The sequence below is a fragment of the Heptranchias perlo genome, chromosome 9 (assembly GCF_035084215.1).
Source record: "Heptranchias perlo isolate sHepPer1 chromosome 9, sHepPer1.hap1, whole genome shotgun sequence".
NCBI lineage: Eukaryota > Metazoa > Chordata > Chondrichthyes > Hexanchiformes > Hexanchidae > Heptranchias > Heptranchias perlo.
This window is the reverse complement of record NC_090333.1, coordinates 65,056,505-65,074,061: the sequence shown is the minus strand read 5'-3', so window position 1 is coordinate 65,074,061 and position 17,557 is coordinate 65,056,505. Positions and strand designations below refer to the sequence as shown.

Sequence of the window (17,557 nt, the reverse complement as noted above, 5' to 3'; positions counted from 1 at the left end):
GGCGTGGAAGCGCCAGGTTGCTACGAGATTATGCAGAGGACGATGAAAATTGTGAGGGATGATGAGCCAATGGAGTGTGGTGAGGACAAGGGTGATATGTGAGCGGGATTAGAAGTGGGCAGTGAAGTTCTCAATAACTTGGAGTTCACGTAGTGGGTTTTCAACTTTCTTTCTACCGTTAGAATCTCTTTTTTTAATTGGCCCAAGTTTTTTCCCCCTGCCTTTCCCAGGAGATTGCGTGGCTGTGTATATGTGAGCGTGGTGGGGTGAAAAGGGTTGATGGAGCAGTTAGGCTGCACCATGTCTGGATGGGGCAGGCTTAATGGACCAGGTCATTCCCCTCCCCCCGACATTCTTTGTATGTCCTTTGGTCTGATTACGTCTTTTTTTTCCAATGTGAAAATTTAAACCTCTAAATATGCTTTGCTACATTTTGATTGATGTTGGTACAACGCTTTGAGTAGGCTTTGTGTAGTCAGTAAAACAGTGGTGCCCAATTTCTTGCAGCTCAGGGTCTGGAACATATTCTTGAGGGTCATATGTTTCATCTATGTTTTATTCTGATGGCATAGCTGAAACTGGGAACCCACTGTGTGGTAAATCATGGGCGCAAACCTGCATACAGTACTTGTAGCACGTGGTGCAGCTCATCTCCATTCTTTTTCTTTGTCTCCGGAGGGGATTTTCAGACTGTCAGCTGTAAAGATGCATTAGAGACAATTTTCCAGTGATAAATCCATTCAGCTTGCATCAAACTGATCATATCCCATTTATTTTAGTGTCATCAGAAACTTAAGCCGTCCAATCAGATATTATTTGACATTCTACAATTTTAACATGTTTGTGCAAATTAATCACTTAATCTATGCATGGTAATAAATGTAAAAAATGAGAAGGCAAGAAATGACGGGTCTCCACTTGCAAACTTGAATTTGTGTTTCATAATTTCTGAGGTGGAAACAAGGTATAATGACTCTATCAAATTGTGTGATGACTTTAATATTTGCAAGCTTACTGTATATTTTTAAATTGATTTACCTATGATATTCAATTAGATTAAAATGAAATGTACAGAATAGAACTCTAAGCATCCATTATTCTCAAAACATTTTAAATATGACTAATTTTATACCATATAATTATTTTGTTTGAATACATAGCTCGAGTATGATGAAGCTGACAACAAAACTGACAGCATTTAGGATCTAATATCAAAGTCTATTGCATGCAAGCTGACAAATATTGCCTCTTGTAAAATGGTGTTTTTCTTCAATTTTACACACTTGATGAAACCCAAAGGTAACACAAAGCTGTTTTACATAATGTTTTGGATTTGTATCTGGCTCTATCTAATGGCGGACTCCTAGCAATTTAAAGCAAAGGTTAGTTTCTAAAGCTGCTTTTTCCATGGAAATTAGACATTGTATAGTAATAAAGCAATTAGTTGCCAACATTGCTTTTCAAATTAAATGCAACAATACTGTACAAATATGAACATAATGATTAACTGCCTTAACATTAATTACATATATTCAAATGCTTTTAAATTTTAAAGGTAGTTAAAGCGATAACATTTTCGGCTGCTTAGTGTTGTCATAGTTAACATTTCTAAGCACTATTTTAGTGCATAATTTTTAGTTTCTTATTTTATTATTAAAGTTGTGTAAGTAAAAGAAAAACAAATGAAATGGACGTGTACATTTTATTAAATTAGGAGCACAGAATTACCTAAACAGTTTTTATGCTGCTATTATTAAGATATAACAGCAACACCAATCAGGCTATTCAAATCTAGATTCAGCTTCTTCACACAATCCTGTGGAGCTGGTCAATGATGGCAACTACAAAGACATTATGAAGGAGATGTGGAATGTTCAGTTCCAAGTAGCATATTTGCATGATTAGAATTATTGGTTGTTTATGTACTGTCTGAGTAATTTTGTTTAGTTATATAGATGGACAAAACCAGAAATCTGTTTAGTTTTCATGAATTTTCAGTGAGCCAGAATATTTTCCTTTATGCGTAAAGTTAAAGAAATATTCTTTTCCCATCCAATGAACGTTTTTATTTAAACTTGAAACACAGAACAAAATATTGCCCTAAGTCGAATTGAAACAGGTTTATTTGTATTAACTTTTTCATAACTCAACAAATGACAAAATGATTATTCTACTCCACCGGATTTGAACTTGCACTACAATTATAGCATTGGTGAGAAGTGGTTTTGATTTACACCAGCAGTGCAGCTACAGGGCAAATGATTGAATCTAGAGTTGGGGTCCGACTTGACACTCTGGAGAAGGCAATCTCATTCCACTTTGCTTTGGAATCAGTTCAGGCTTGAAAACCCATTTTACACTACACAATTTTAGAGTTGGTGTGAAGCTCAATCCACTTAGCGCCATCACTAAACTTGGGTAAATGCACCCTTAAAGTAACACCTTACGAGCTGTAATGTGGAATATTACAAGACATTAACATCAGTATCTTGAAAACATAATTTTCACAGGACATATTTTCCATGTATTGGACATTAAATAATGGGTCAAGATTTGTTTTACAAGAAAACACATAGATGCACCAGTGAATTCCAGAATATGCAAGACACTAAAAGCTGAATGCATATGGATCTAACACCAGTATAAGGTTCTTCTAATTTAATTGCAAATATTAAATGTTTGTCATCTTCACCCTCTACACTTTTTAAGCTCTGGTGCCCATATCCTATCTTACACCAATTCCCGCTGATCCATCACTCCTGTCCTCGCTTATCTATAATGGATCCTGGTTCCCCAGCCCTTCAAATGTAAAGTTCTCCTCTCATGTTCAAATCCTTTCATTCCCCCATGCCCCCAACCTCCTCCAGCTGTACAACTTCCTACCCTGAACTCTCTGTTTCTCTGACTCTGGCTTCTTGTGCATTCTTCTTCCTTTTTCCATACCATTGGCCATTGCCATTGCCTACCTTAGCCGCTTAGGCCTCAGGCTCTGGAATTCCTTCCCTAAACCCCTCCACTTCCCTCTCCCCCTTGAAGACCATTTTTAAGACCCACTTCTTTGACCAAGCTTTTGGTCATCCCTCCTAATATCTCCTTCTTTGGCTTGGTGTCAGTTTTTTTGATTACATCTTTGGGAAGGTCTTTCTGAGTTAAAGGTGCTTTAGAAATGCACATTGCTGTTGTCCTTAGACACTTTTATCTTCAAAATTCCTGAGCCTACGTGATATTCTCGGACGGTGAGCTAGTTCCAAATGCACAATATGTGCCAGTTTTGTTTATCTGACAAACAGAAAAGTATGAAACTCAAGTCTTCATATACTTAATACAAACACTAGATAATTGTACAACCTGGCAGTGTATTAACTTGACACCAATGTAATCTATTATGTATACATCTCAGTCTCGTGAATACATGTAATCTTGAAATGCAGCAGGTGTGGGAAACAAAGGCATTCTATTTTTTTTCTCATTTGTTTAATTGAAGTATTTTTCCAGAAGTAAATGTTAGTGTACAAAGCTTTCAATAATTCTGGTTACATGTTTTGGAGGTATTTCGGTGTAAAATATTGTGAAAATCAAGCTTATAAGTGCAAACACTTTACAGGTCTACTTACAAGCTCTCTCATGTCAAGGGATGACTTGTACTTTAGTGTCATTTTATACAATTAGAATGCATATGATGAAGTTAAAATGAGTGGATTGGAAGGATAAGGTGCCCAATTCTTCTCAAGTGCTCAGCTTGATTGTTTTGCTAAAATAATAAAATGCCAAAAGTGAAACTCCTTGCACGGTATTACTTCACAAATGTAATGTAATAATAATCAATAATTTTACCTTGCGGGTTTTAACTTTATTTAAGAGACCTGAACTCGACCTCCCCCCTCCCCTGATGGGTTAATGCACTACAGGGTGTGACACTGTGAAATCCAAAAGGTTCCAGTTTTGATTTCTGCTGTGTTGAGTTGGCCAATCACATGGGTGGGGGTTAATACAAGTTAATTTAATGTCCCCAGAATAAGGAGGGGGGCGGGGAAGAAATATCAACCAGACTTCCTGATCCTAGTTGCTGTCCAGCAGCCTCTGCTGAAATTACACATGAACACTGGGTATGGAGAGGGCCGCAGTTGGCTATGATGGCCCTGTTTGAACAGCTCACCAACAATCACTGTATGGTTCACATGTGAAGCTTCTCCACTTGAGGTGGTACAGGAAGGCTACTGCACCCCAACCTGAGACATAACATTCCAAAGAGGAGGGTAAGATGAGAAAAATCAGAGCAGGGGAATAGAAAAAGCTGAGCTTGATATGCAGCAGTAACCATATTAGTATTTTGACCTCTTCCTTTTGCTCCTCCAATTAAAACAACGTCCATCTCTGTTGTACAGTACTTTGATTCATTAACATGCTGCAGCATGGTGTAGTAGAACAGGAATTCTTTGCTATGATTTACAAGATGGTGTGTTCCTAACCCCAGCCAGACTGAGTAGGGTAAGGAGTGTCCCCAAAGTATGGGAAGAGTCAACCTCAGTTGTTCGTATGCACATTCCCAATGACCAGTTCAAGATGGTACTGACTGAGGCCTGGAAACAAGTTGTCTGTCCAACTGCTCTGTTTCAGAGATTGGTGCATATAGCACAGGATATGGCAAAGAGGAATCAACGCTGTGCAAAAAAAATATAAAATCCAGGAAACTGAACTTGAAATCCTGCAAAACTCAAACACTAAGAGGTGTATTGAAAAGCAAATAATGTGGTGACACATTGGTGTAACACTTACCATAGAGTGGCAGAGGTATGTAGCCACAATTCCCTCATCGTGCCCGTTCTATCCATACAGTACATAGGCAAAGCAATTCTCTTTTGGGTGGGGGTGAAGGGGGCAAGGGAGGTATAAAAGCAAATAAATCTAAAACAAAAATTCAAAGCACAATACAATTCAAGTATTTCTAGTATATTGCCTGGATGTAAAATCAAGGCGACAAGGGCAGAGGTTGTTAGCTGATGAATAGTATGGGGAGAAGCATAAATGGTAAAAGTGTTTTTAAGTGTTTATTTAAGTATTTTTAAATAATTTAGATGCTTGCATTATACTAAGTGTGTATAAGTAGTCTGGCACAACACTGAATCTTCATGATTTATTTCAAAAGTAATGAGCAGGTAAAAGAATGCAGGCATTCAATATTATTGAGAATGATGACGATAATGGGATTCGTCCAATTTGCAAGGCGGAGAACATCGTAACACTAAAGGCAGTAGTTTACCATTTGAGTGGAGCTTAGCTGTGTCCACAGCACCACCAATGCATTTTCCATTGACAAATACTCTTGGAACCTGTGCAAAAGAAAAAAAGTGCTGGCATGATATTGGTTGATGTCGAACCCGATGCAACAGGCTCTAATGTTTTTATTCCTAAAGAACTGGTTCCCTTATCAGATATTATATTTGCCCTTGTATAGACTACCAGATAGAGTACTAGAGGCAAATACTCTGGATACTTTTAGGAAATGATTAGATTGTGTAATGGTGGGGACTGCAGGGTGGTTCTGGATGGATTAACTAACATCATAGAATCATAGAACGGTTACAGCACAGAAGGAGGCCATTCGGCCAGTCGAGCCCATGCCAGCTCTCTGCAAGAGCAATCCAGCTAGTTCCATTCCCTCGCCTTTTCCCCGTAGCCCTGCAAATTTTTTCCCTTCAAGTACTTATCCAATTCCCTTTTGAAAGCCATGAATGAATCTGCCTCCACCACCCTCAGGCAGTGCATTCCAGGTCATAACCACTCTCTGCGTAAAAAAGTTTTTCCTCATGTCGTCTTTGGTTCTTTTGCCAATCATCTTAAATCTGTGTCCTCTCTGGTTCTTGACCCTTCCGCCAATGGGAACAGTTTCTCTCTATCTACTCTGTCTAGACCCCTCATGATTTTGAATACATCTGTCAAATCTCCTCTCAACCTTCTCTGCTCTAAGGAGAACAAACCTAGCTTCTCCAGCCTATCCACGTAACTGAAGTCCTTCATCCCTGGAACCATTCTAGTAAATCTTTTCTGCACCCTCACTACTGCCTTCACATCCTTCCTAAAGTGTGGTGCCCAGAATTGGACACAAGGCTCCAGTTGTGGCCGAACCAGTGTTTTATAAATGTTCATATGGGCCAAATGGTCTTCCTAATCCATAATTATCTTGTGAACTGCACATAAGCAAGGATTTAAGAGGATTTGGTTGCCTGGTGAAGTGTCTTGTATTATTTTTTTTACCAGATTTGTATGCGAGTCTGTGTGGAATGATCCATTCAATGACTATTGCGTCACTAACTTCATGTATTGCTACAAAAGTGTTTGCTACAAAAGAGATAGTACCTACTGCATGTCACCAACTGAGTTGAGCTTCCAGAACAGGCTATTCAAGGAATTGAGCCTGCCCCCAAAAATTGTGGAAAATTGTCCCCTTAAATTACCATGTAGTCTGTTGCTTAGTGACAGACTTGTTCCAGTGCCTGAACACTAACTATCCAGCAATATTACAGTGGAGGCAGTACCAGTCACACCACTGGTCTGTTGCTTGCATTAGTTGGTGTCTAGTTTATATTTACTAATTACTCTGGTTGCATGCACTGCAAAAAGCAAGGTGGAATCACAGAAATCAGGCTTTTCCAGCACAGAATGAAGACATTTGGCTCATTGTGCATGTGCCAATTCCTTGAAACAGCTATCTATTGGGTCCTTTTCCCCATACCCCAACTACTTATTGTCTCCTTACCAGACTTTTAAGCCTAAAGTAAAGGCAAAGTCTGGTAAGAAAGGAGGCAATAAGTAGTTGTGAGTTTTATCTAAATATATTCCATTTTTAATTGTTTGAAGGTTGATGATGGAATAGCATTAAAAGCAATAACGTAGGTTTTGAAATTATTTGATTTCAAAACTAAACCTTCCTTACAGGTATGACAATAAATAAACAGAAAGCTCTTACAAGTTCAATTTGGCTGCCCCTATTACCTTTAATATTTTACTATTAGCATTCTAGAGTGTTTAGAAGGTACTGAAATTTACAAAATAGCAATAAACACTAATTAAGAAGAGATTAATATCTTGATACAGTACAACATAAATTTTCATACTTTTCCAATACACCGTGTCACTTATCATCTGACTGCCTTTCCTGAAAGTTTTGACCCTCAGATGACTCATCAGTTCCAATTATTTTTTTTCTGACCAACTTTCTCTCCTCCCCTTCTTTCCAGAAACATCGAGTCTCTTCTGGGGTACAGGTCTGGTTGTCCTCGAATACCTCAACCAAGTGCTACAAGTGGCTTAATATGCGAAACTTGCTAGTGAAGGCCAGTAAGCTATTAGATTGCATGGCACATCATTGCTGAGCCAGACCCAACATCCACGCACATTCATGTCCAAATGGGTCGCTGGACAGCAGGCAGGAGGGGGGACCCCTAGACAATTTCCCCCCTCTTAACCCAAGGGTGTTAATGCCAACTGTAGCGCCTACCTTCTACCCTGGCTGAGTTCAGCTAACTTGGCACAAACTGGGAATTTAACCTGGCACCTTCCTTTGTACAGCCTTGCTGCTCACTGGTTAAAACTGATGAGTCTTCGGGGGACCAAAATTTACATTTTTGTGTTACTGCTCATAGTTCATATGCATAATTTTTGCTGACTAATTGTAACAGTTATGGAACAAAAGTCTGTTAAAAGCAGACATTCAAATACAGTTTTGAAGCTTATTTCCAGCACATTACATACTGCTGAAACAGAAAGAAAAAATGTGAGTACTACAAATTTAAAATATTAAAAATTGGAAATGTACAGCAGGGTCAATCAGTGCATGAAAGAAAAAGATAGCTCAACAGTTTGGGTGTGAGAGTCACACCTAAGACATTACCTACATTCTACCCTTCCATCACAAAGACTAATAAAGCTAACAGTTGGTTTGCTGTAGTTTTTTTTCTATTTTAACTCTGTTGTGGGTAGATGTTTTGATACGAAGCCCTAAAGTCTGGAGGAAAATAAATAAATTGAAATGTGTCTTCCAGTGAGGATCTGTTTCCCCTGGTCCTTGTATCTTACTTTTGATTCCCTGGAGAACCATATATTGGGACCTCATTTAATTTGGGAAGGTGGAGAAAGTACAAATATTGGTGACTTACTGTCCTAACTCCAGTCAACTCCTCAAGAATATTTTGGATGTAGTCGCCATCACTGCGCTGATCCAGCTCAATCGCCTTAAAATTGGCTCCTATTTCTTCAAAGAGGTTCTTTGCCTTCGTACAGTAAGGGCAGTAGGTCTTGGAAAATATCACTACACAGTTTCGCAAAACTTGGTTCTGAAAAAAGAATTTACAAGTAAGTAACTAAATTTTGTTCACCTCCTGATTCATGATTTGTTTTTTTTAAATCCAGGCTATCTTTTACAAGACAGTTGTTGCAATTACTTTAAAGAACTTGCATTTATGTAGCACCTTTCACATCATCAAGATGCCCCAAAGTGCTTCACAGCCAATGAATTACTTTTTAAGTGTAGGTACTGTGGTTTTGTAGGCAAACATGGCAACATTTTCCATTGATTAGTTTGATAAGGAACGAATACACTGCATTAAATATCTTAGGCTCATGCCTTTGGAGAACAACATAGAGAGGAATATTAATGGTTTAATAGGAAAAAAAGCCCTGAAATACTAAGGTTATGGGAGTGACCACAGGCAAGTACTTACTCATACACTTGGGTCAAACAATACAAGAAAAACGTAACTAATGGAAAAACTGTCAGGCAAGTAACTTCTTATTTACTGCTATATGCTACATAAACTGATCTTAACATTTTCTAAGTCAGCAACTGCAATTTTTCCTTTTCTCCTCTTTTCAAGGTACTGACGTATGCTGAGGTATTGTTTTGTGGGCAGCAATAGCCCATTGGTACCTCAACCAAACAGCCGTTCTTAATATCTAAGCCTATAAAATGAATGTTGCCTGGCTACTTGACTGTGGATGCTATCATAGCTGAGCTCAATCCTGTTCTCGCCTGACGTCCATGATTGAGCACTTTTTTTTTCACATCGTTCACCTGACGAAGGAGGAAGCCTCCGAAAGCTTGTGAATTTAAAATAAAATTGCTGGACTATAACTTGGTGTTGTAAAATTGTTTACAATTGAGCACTATAAAGCAGAGATCACTGAACGACGATCAGGAGTTGAAAAGCTGAATGATTTTTGTCTTTCCCTAACCGAGGGACATTCAGACCAATTAAAGCGCCTATCAAAAATCAGCTACCTCAGCACAGAACTGCAAATAATTTCTTGATAAGTTCAAAGTAATAATTCAGCAGACATTAGTCCTGATGTGTGCATATCTCAGTAATATGAAGTGCATAGGCACTTGCAATCTGCAGTGAAAGCTGATGCCAGTGTAAAAATGGGCCTAAAATTAAATAAAGCCCTCACAGAAAATTAAAACAGTATATAAAATATAAGAAATAGCATATACCATGTAGTAATTCAAGACAGTTAGGAGTGTCCAGGTTCAGATGATAGTGAAGCAGGTAAAAGTTTACCGTATAATAATTCCCAGGTGAGGTATTTATTATTCTTTTTAGAATACTACCACTATTTTTTATGATATGGATTATTAATGAAGTTTATTTTAGAATTTATTGTGAATTATTGTTTCTGTGATTGTAACTGTGGCTTTATCCCTTCTCGACCTCTGCACCATTTGACAAGGTAGTGAATAGCCTGCTAATAGAGGTCGTGGTGTGGCATGTTTTGTTATTTTCTCTTCTGAGGAGTGTTTGAATATTCACTGAAAACTGTATTCTGTTTGTTTACAAATTAAATGTAAAATCATAGAATCATAGAAAATTTATGGCACAGGAGGCCGTTCGGCCCATCATGTCCATGCCATTATTTAATATACGCCGCAATAAACCAGCTTGTTGTTTTACGATTGGCTTTGTTTCACTATCGTGTTTATCATTCTGCCTTCCAGAAGATAGGAGAACCCATGCGGGGACACATGCAAGATTACAGTATCCATTACACGTAATGAGTGATTTCATTGTTACAATCCCCAGGTCACACCATTATATGACTAGGGTAGCGAAGAGAAACTGATCGTAGAGGACCTTGGCCCACTTATAGGAGAGCCCAGTGATGGCAAACCCAAGAGAATAGCTGGTGCAGAACCAAAATTCGTGACTGTCTCGCTCGCCCACCATTCGCTCGCCCATCATTCCTGTCCCCGCTAACCTAAGTTGGCTTCTTTCCTGCAATACATTAAATCTAAAACCCTCATCGCATGTTCTCGTCCCACCCTATCTCTGCAAACTTCTCCAGCCCTGTAGCCCTCTTCCCCCCACCCTCCCAAACACGCTATTCCTCAGACTCCAGCCTTTTAGACATCCCCTCCTTCCTGTGACCCTCAAAGTAGCAGCACTGCCTTCAGCCATCTAGAAACAACTCTGGCACTTTCTCCCTAACCTCCGAGTCTGTCCACTTCCCTCTCCTCCTTTAAAAGGGTCCTCAAAGCCTATCTATTCGATCAAGCTCTTGGTCACACTTCCTAATACTTTCCCTTCCTGGCTTGGCATCTTTTTTTTTAGTTAAGCTACATCAAGTTATATCGAAATTACAGTGCCTAAACAGGCCATTTGGCCTTACTGGTCTATGCCAGCGTTTATGCTCCATACGAGTCTCCTCCCTCCCTACTTCATCTCACCCTATCAGCATACCCTTCTATTCTTTTCTCCTCATGTGCTTATCTAGTCTCCCCTTAAATGCATCTGTGCTATTTGCCTCAACTACTCCTTGTGGTAGCACGTTCCACATTCTTACCACCCCTTGGGTATAGAAATTTCGCCTGAGAAGCTTATCTTTACGTCAAAGGCACTACATAAATGCAACTTGTTGATTTGCCTTACCTCCTCATAGTACTGTGTTAATTCGACTTTTAAAATCCGAATCATATAATAGCTTTACAGTTCTAATGGAAAATGGTACGGCAGTCTTTGATAGGGCTATCGCGTTCGGGAAGTGTTTGAAACCGTAAGGTGTTTGAGAAACCTTTCTAAAATGTGCTAAAAGATCAGCTTCATCACAACACCAGTGGCTCTAACGAAAACAGCAGACAACTGTACTCCTTCTTCAAAGAGAAGAAACGATTCGCCAAACACTTTTTTTTAAATGAAGTGCCTCTGGAATGGTTAGTTCGAATTTGAGCAAATGCTGCAGTCAAACGGGTGCGTCCTTGGCTGTGATCGGCAGTTGCCAGTTTCACAACAATGAATGCAAGAGTACGGGAGGGCAAAAATAATGTAGATTCGGATAACACTACACATGAAGTGAAGGCAACTTACGCGAATAAACTTCAAAGCAGCGTCATCATGCGATTCTGATAATCTGGAAAACAACTGTCCCATCCTCTTAAAAGGAAGAAGCATAGCGGTACTGGGATGTGTGCTGGAACCAATAAAACAGATTATTCAGGAATAGATTAAGATAAACAGCATAACAATATTTGTACTTTAAAAAACAAATGATACCTTCAACAGTAAAGAAAATGTGTTTTTTATTACGCTTTCCCGACCCTTATGGTTACGGATGATTTTTTGGCAATATTAAATGGGCACTTCACGCAGGATCTTGCACACACGTCCCCTTGTTACGCAACACTGGGAATGCTGGTTAGATTTAGTTACGCAAAATACGCGAAGCCAAACGTCGTTGTTTACAAATGTTTTCCCGCTGACAGATGCACGTCGGGGGCGGAGGGGGGGTAAAAGAAAGCAGCGTGTGCTGCTGTTAAGTTTACCATGTGTTTGACAGCAATCGCGGGAAACAAAACACGAAAGGCAAAAGCACAAGTTAAAGGGAAACTGTTTTTTTTTAAACCGCAAACATGCCAACATTGCAGGCAGGCAGAGATTGGATGGGCAATGCCATCGAGTGCACGCTGCTACCCGATTCCGATACAACGCGACATCACAACGAGATATCAGTGTGTCAATTTCACTCTGCAGCTGATGCCTCAACCACGTGGGAGACCCTGGCAGACAACAACTCTCGCGAAAAAGGCGAAATTGCTGGCGGCAAAAAAATAATCAACTACAATGCAAAATCAACAGCAACTTGCTTTAATATAGCGGTCCCAAGGTGCGGAACAGAAGAAATCAAAGATTTCAACAAGCTGCTCTTGCACACATCTTAGCAGCCACCAGTGATGGTAGTAGTGTGGAAAGTAGAGTGCGTGTGGCCCACAAGAACTCTAAAGGAAGAGTTAGGTGTAAGCAATTATTGGAGCGTAACTTGCAAAATGTGACAGGATACCATGGTTCATTTTTAACTTTTTCCAATTAACTAAATCCTATTGCTCTATATAGCACCATCTTAGAAGCTACAGTGCACATATCTAGGTGACGGTAACAGGAGACAATGTTTGGAGTGTGGAATTTAGTTTATCAAGAAAAGCAATAGACAATTTATAAGAACATAAGAAACAGGAGCAGGAGTAGGCCATGTGTGTGTGGTGTAGATCTCCAACCTGAATGTCTATTATTTTTCGGGTTTATATTTATAGAGTTGACAACTCCCAGTGATTCAAATCTAGAACTGACATCGATTATGACAACTAAGGAAAGTGTGAACAACATTGATTTAAAAAAATTAATTTTAATAAAGCGACCAAGTCGCAAGGGCCTTATCAAATTAAAACAGGAACAGGAGTTGGCCATTCAGCCCCTCCAGCCTGTTCCAACATTCAATTACATCATGGCTGATCTGTATCTTATACTCTATCTACCCGCCATTCAGGACTGAAATGAGGAGGAATTTCTTCACTCAGAGGGTAGTGAATCTTTGGAATTCTCTACCCCAGAGGGGTAGACGATGTTCAGTCGTTGAGCATATTCAAGACTGAGATCAATAGATTTCTGGACTCTAAGGGAATCAAGGAATACAGGGATCGGATGGGAAAGTGGAGTTGAGGTCGCAGATCAGCCATGATCTTATTAAATGGTGCAGCAGGCACGAGGGGCCGTATGGCCTACTCCTGCTCCTGTTTATGTTCTTATAAATTGTCTATTGCTTTTCTTGATAAACTAAATTCCACACTCCAAACATTGTCTCCTGTTACCGTCACCTAGATATGTGCACTGTAGCTTCTAAGATGGTGCTATATAGAGCAATAGGATTTAGTTAATTGGAAAAAGTTAAAAATGAACCATGGTATCCTGTCACATTTTGCAAGTTACACTCCAATAATTGCTTACACCTACTCTTCCTTTACAGTTCTTGTGGGCCACACGCACTCTACTTTCCACACTACTACCATCACTGGTGGCTGCTAAGATGTGTGCAAGAGCAGCTTGTTGAAAAGCTATCGCTGCAAATAACTGATCTCTGTTTAATATTTCTCCGTTATGGTTGCAATAAAGAACTTAGTGGAGTAGGAACCTCAACCATGTCATTCCATTATATGCTGGGTATTGACTTACAAATGCAACGAGTTTCTCTTCTACAACGTCTTTAGTAAAGAGAAATAGTTAGTACAAACTGTTGAAATTACAGGTTCACTACATGTTAAACCAGCACAAGGCATTGGCACAAAGATCATGTCCTGTAGTGGGTAGGTAACCTGTAATATAAGGCAGGGTCAATGTGACCTCCTGGACTAGTTTCGATTGCTTAAAGGTATTAGAGATGAATTATCCAGATTTTTTCCCCTAATCGGCCTGAGTTTTTATCTGTTTTTTGCCTCTCCCAGGAGATTACAAGGCTCTGGATGGGTAGGGAGTGCTTGTTACACAACACCATCCAAGACAGAGCAGCTCCTGCTATTTAATTCAATATCCACCCCCTGGTGTACAGTGGCTGCATTCTGTATTATCTACATGCAGCAATTCATCAAGGTTAGCTCGACAGCATCTCCCTGTACTATGACTTCTATTTCTACGAAGGACGAGAGCAGCAATGTTATGGTAACATAACAACCTCCAATTTGGCCTCCAAATTACACACCGTCCTGACTTTGTCATGTAGTGCTGTTCCTTCCTCATTGCTGGGGAGATAGGTAGGGAATTCCAGGCTAACACCATTGGCAGCAAATTACCAGAGAACTGCAGTGGTTCAAGGCCACCATCATCTTCTCTGGGCAGCTAGGGATGGATGTGGCCTTTCCAGCATCACCCACCTCCCGAGAACAAATTAAAAAAAACATCACTGGTGTGTTTTATGCTCATGGTCCAAACAGTGTCAAACTGACCATATGGTTATTTCAAAATGGAAAAATTGCAAATGACCTAACTATGCCTAAACTTACTAGTAAATTATGCACAGTCTGCAACAACTTACATTTCTATAGCGCTCACTCATGTGCAGATCTCCGAGCTTTACAGAGAAAAATAAACAGTGACACTAATCAGCAGAGGAAAATGGATAGTTGAAGAGGTGAAAGTAAGGGACCAATGATACAGTTCAAGAGAAGAGGTTTTTGAAGGCAGGGAAGAAGGTGGCAATGTGGAGGGAGCTAGACAGTAGAAGCAGCGTAGTGGCTGAATGAGCAGCCACCAATGGTGGAGTGGGGGAAAAGGGAGACAATGAAAAGCCCAGAGTTAGAGAAAAACGTTTGTGGAGATACAGGCTAGTGGAGGTCACTAATGTAGGGTGAGGTGAGATCATGGAGGGATTTTAAGGTAATAAGAATTTTAAGGGGCACAAAGGACCAGTGGAGTTCGGAGAAGTGAGGAGTGCGAGACTTTGTGTAGGTGAGGACATGTGTTGCAGCAGTTAAGATCTGTTGAAACTTGTGGAAGATTGGAAGAAAGTAGTCAAGTTGAGCCTATGGTTTCAGCGGCAGAGGTAGGCAATGTTGCAAAGGTGGAAGAAAATGGCCTTAATGAATGGATGCAGGGAGGAAGCTGAGCTCTGGGTTGACCAGAACAGCACTTTGAAGAATATTATCAATTTATCCACAAAGTTTCGTTCAGGCTATATGGTGGATTACTCTTATATATTGATTCAGCAGTCTAAATGCTAATTTAAAAAAAATCACTAAAATGAAATGCCTTAAATGTGACAAACATAATTTCTGATTTCATTCTGCATTAAAGACCAGTAAAGAATCATTATTTTGAAAGATTTGATTACGTTAATATGTATTTTAATGTCGATGGAGTGGCTTTTTTATATTAAAAAATGATTCCAATCTTGATGCCCTAAGTTGGTAAAAGGAGTTCCAAACGTTCTCCTTTTTTAACATTTTGTTTTGCAACCCACAAGTTTATAAACGCGGCCAGTCTGCTGTCGCAGCATCTGCCTGGAGAGAGGCCTGCGTTATCATTATTCAGCAGCGGAGGTTAACATCAAGTCAAATGGGCCACGAAGTTAGTTAGTTAGTTGGCTGGTTGGTTGGTTGGTTAATTAGTTATCGGTGTTTTCAGTCAGTGGCCCCAGAACTTGCCATCGGACGTTCGCCCCGAGAGTCTCCGCCTCCCGAAACCGTTGCCAAGGGAGATCCCACTGGCTGGGCCTGCGACTCGCTCGTAAATACATGACAGTCATTAGAACGAAACTCAATCCGAAAAGAAAAGTAAACGCCGTGTCGTGTATTTGCAGTCGACGGCTCGTCCTTCTGCTTTAAACCTTCCTCCCGCCGCACTTTGCCGGCGGCTTTATTCTGCGCCTATAACCTCCCCTCGGTCAGGCGTCCTGTGCGGACAGCTCGACACAGGGTCTTTCCTCCCCCACTCACCCGGCCGCTTGTGTTTTATTATTTCAGGCATCCTGTGCGGGCAGCCCCGCGGTGGGAGGACCTGGTTGTTAGGAGCCCAGTGGAGCCGAAGCAAGATGGCGGACGTGCTGAGCGTACTGCGTCAGTACAACATCCAGAAGAAGGAGATCGTGGTCAAAGGGGACGAGGTCATATTCGGGGAGTTTTCGTGGCCTAAGAACGTGAAGACGAATTACGTGATCTGGGGGTGAGTGGTGCCCGGAGGGGGGTTGGGGGTTCGGAGTTTGAGTAGAGTTTGGAGTGCCTGCTGGAGCAGCATGTGCGGGGTGATGATGATGATGCTCCTCCTGCTCCTCTCGAAGTGCTGGCGGAGATCGCCGACACTCTGTTGCCACTTCCACCAATAACATTACAAAACAGTCATCTTTCGGTGTGTTTTCTGTTTGTTTAATGTGAAAGCGGAAGGGAGGGAGTTATGTTTGGGGATATTGACACTTGTACCACTCTGCGCAAAAGTATTGACCAAAGTGATCTTTTCCTTGTCTATAGCCTGCGAAATGTCTGTTGCACAAACTTTTCTTGACCTTTTTTTTGTTGTTGCAATTTTTCTCAAAGTTGTTTACGTGGCTTTAATTGACCAAAGTCAATTATTTGAGTGCTATATAAATGCAAGTTGTTTGAAAACAAACGCAAATTCTTCCTGTTTTTTGCATTGAGGTATCGTAGCTAAGTTTCTTATTGCCCAAAAGTTTTCAGTCTACTGGATACAATGCTTTGTAGTCCCTTACGTTATAAGCGTCAGATGAGATGTTAAACCGAATTCCCATCTGCTGCTTCAGTTTCATTTTAAGGGCTCAATGGTATTATCGGAAGGGCAACAGTGGGTCTGTCCTGTCCAAGACACTATTACTGACTACTAAAATACAAATGGCTGCTATGTTTGCTTACATAACAGTCACTGTGCTCCAGAAAAAAGAGTGCTTTGAGACTTTTTGAAATAAGGTGATGCTTTGGTCAGCCAGATGATTCATATCTGAAGAAAACCCAAAGAGCTTCCAAACCAACCTGACAAATTTTCAAAAGTAGGTCTTGTGTTTGCTTGATGTGGAATGCAGCTTCTTATCCCAATTACCAAACCTACAGGATTAAGTAGATCGACAAGTGTCACCAGTGTAAATAACCACTTAAAACAGTGAAAATTACCAGCGCATAATATTGGCAAGCTACCTGCTTCTTTGACAACGAGGGCAGCCCTCTTGGGGCATCTGATTTGACATTGATCTGGAGTCGCGTTTAAAGAATAGCAGAAGCAGCAGCAAGTTTGGGTAGACTGTGGCTGAAGGTAAGCCCATAAAGGTTGGGTGTAAGGAACGAGAGAGAAAATTGTGCCTGCCATCAATCCCAGGACTGGGAAGTGATGGAATTGTGCCTGAGGAAGAGGGGGGGGTCAGAAGGCATCAGGCATCAGGCAAGTTGCTCTTTGTGGTATTCTTGACCAAACATAGAGAACAGAGTATTCACCAACAGAGGCTCGTAGCATTGACAATACACAATATTCACTCACCTGTTCCACATTTACTACAAACGATTTTCCAGATGAATTATGAGCATTTAAAGAAGAACTTTTACAAATTGCTTGAATGAGATTTATTGGACTGGGACTAAAGCTTGACATTGGCCATAATTTGCCACTCTGGCTTTCACAATCCTCCTCACTTGCTTCATACTGTCTGTATCACTGCTGATTCTGATCTTTCAGTGTTGCTATCTTGGCTTCACCATTCTGAGGACAAACTAGTGAATCATTGTACATTAGGATAGGTCTTGGAG

General features: G+C 40.4%; 2 protein-coding genes across 2 annotated transcripts in view; one reads left to right on the top strand and one right to left on the bottom strand.

Annotated features, from left to right (window-relative positions):
* Positions 1-5,120: 5,120 nt before the first annotated feature.
* Positions 5,121-15,742, bottom strand: glrx2 (glutaredoxin 2). The gene is made up of 4 exons (XM_067990643.1): positions 15,458-15,742; positions 11,358-11,460; positions 8,157-8,333; positions 5,121-5,330 (listed from the first exon to the last, which is right to left on the bottom strand). The coding sequence occupies exons 1-4, from the start codon at positions 15,556-15,558 to the stop codon at positions 5,181-5,183; spliced, it is 531 nt and encodes a 176-aa protein (XP_067846744.1). The 5' UTR covers positions 15,559-15,742; the 3' UTR covers positions 5,121-5,180.
* Positions 15,530-17,557, top strand: part of cdc73 (cell division cycle 73, Paf1/RNA polymerase II complex component, homolog (S. cerevisiae)) — a 323,327-nt gene continuing 321,299 nt past the window's right edge. Inside the window, exon 1 of the mRNA XM_067990642.1 lies at positions 15,530-15,974. Within this exon, the coding sequence (XP_067846743.1) occupies positions 15,844-15,974 (131 nt within the window). The 5' untranslated portion in view covers positions 15,530-15,843. The remainder of the gene's footprint in view (positions 15,975-17,557) is intronic.

Coding starts and splice junctions, on each gene's coding strand:
- glrx2 (XM_067990643.1), bottom strand. CDS start 15,558: ATGACTGTCATGTATTTACGAGCGAGTCGCAGGCCCAGCCAGTGGGAT. Junction 11,461..15,457: donor CTCGGGGCGAACGTCCGATG/GCAAGTTCTGGG, acceptor TATTGGTTCCAG/CACACATCCCAGTACCGCTA. Junction 5,331..8,156: donor AGTTGACTGGAGTTAGGACA/GTAAGTCACCAA, acceptor TCTTTTGCACAG/GTTCCAAGAGTATTTGTCAA.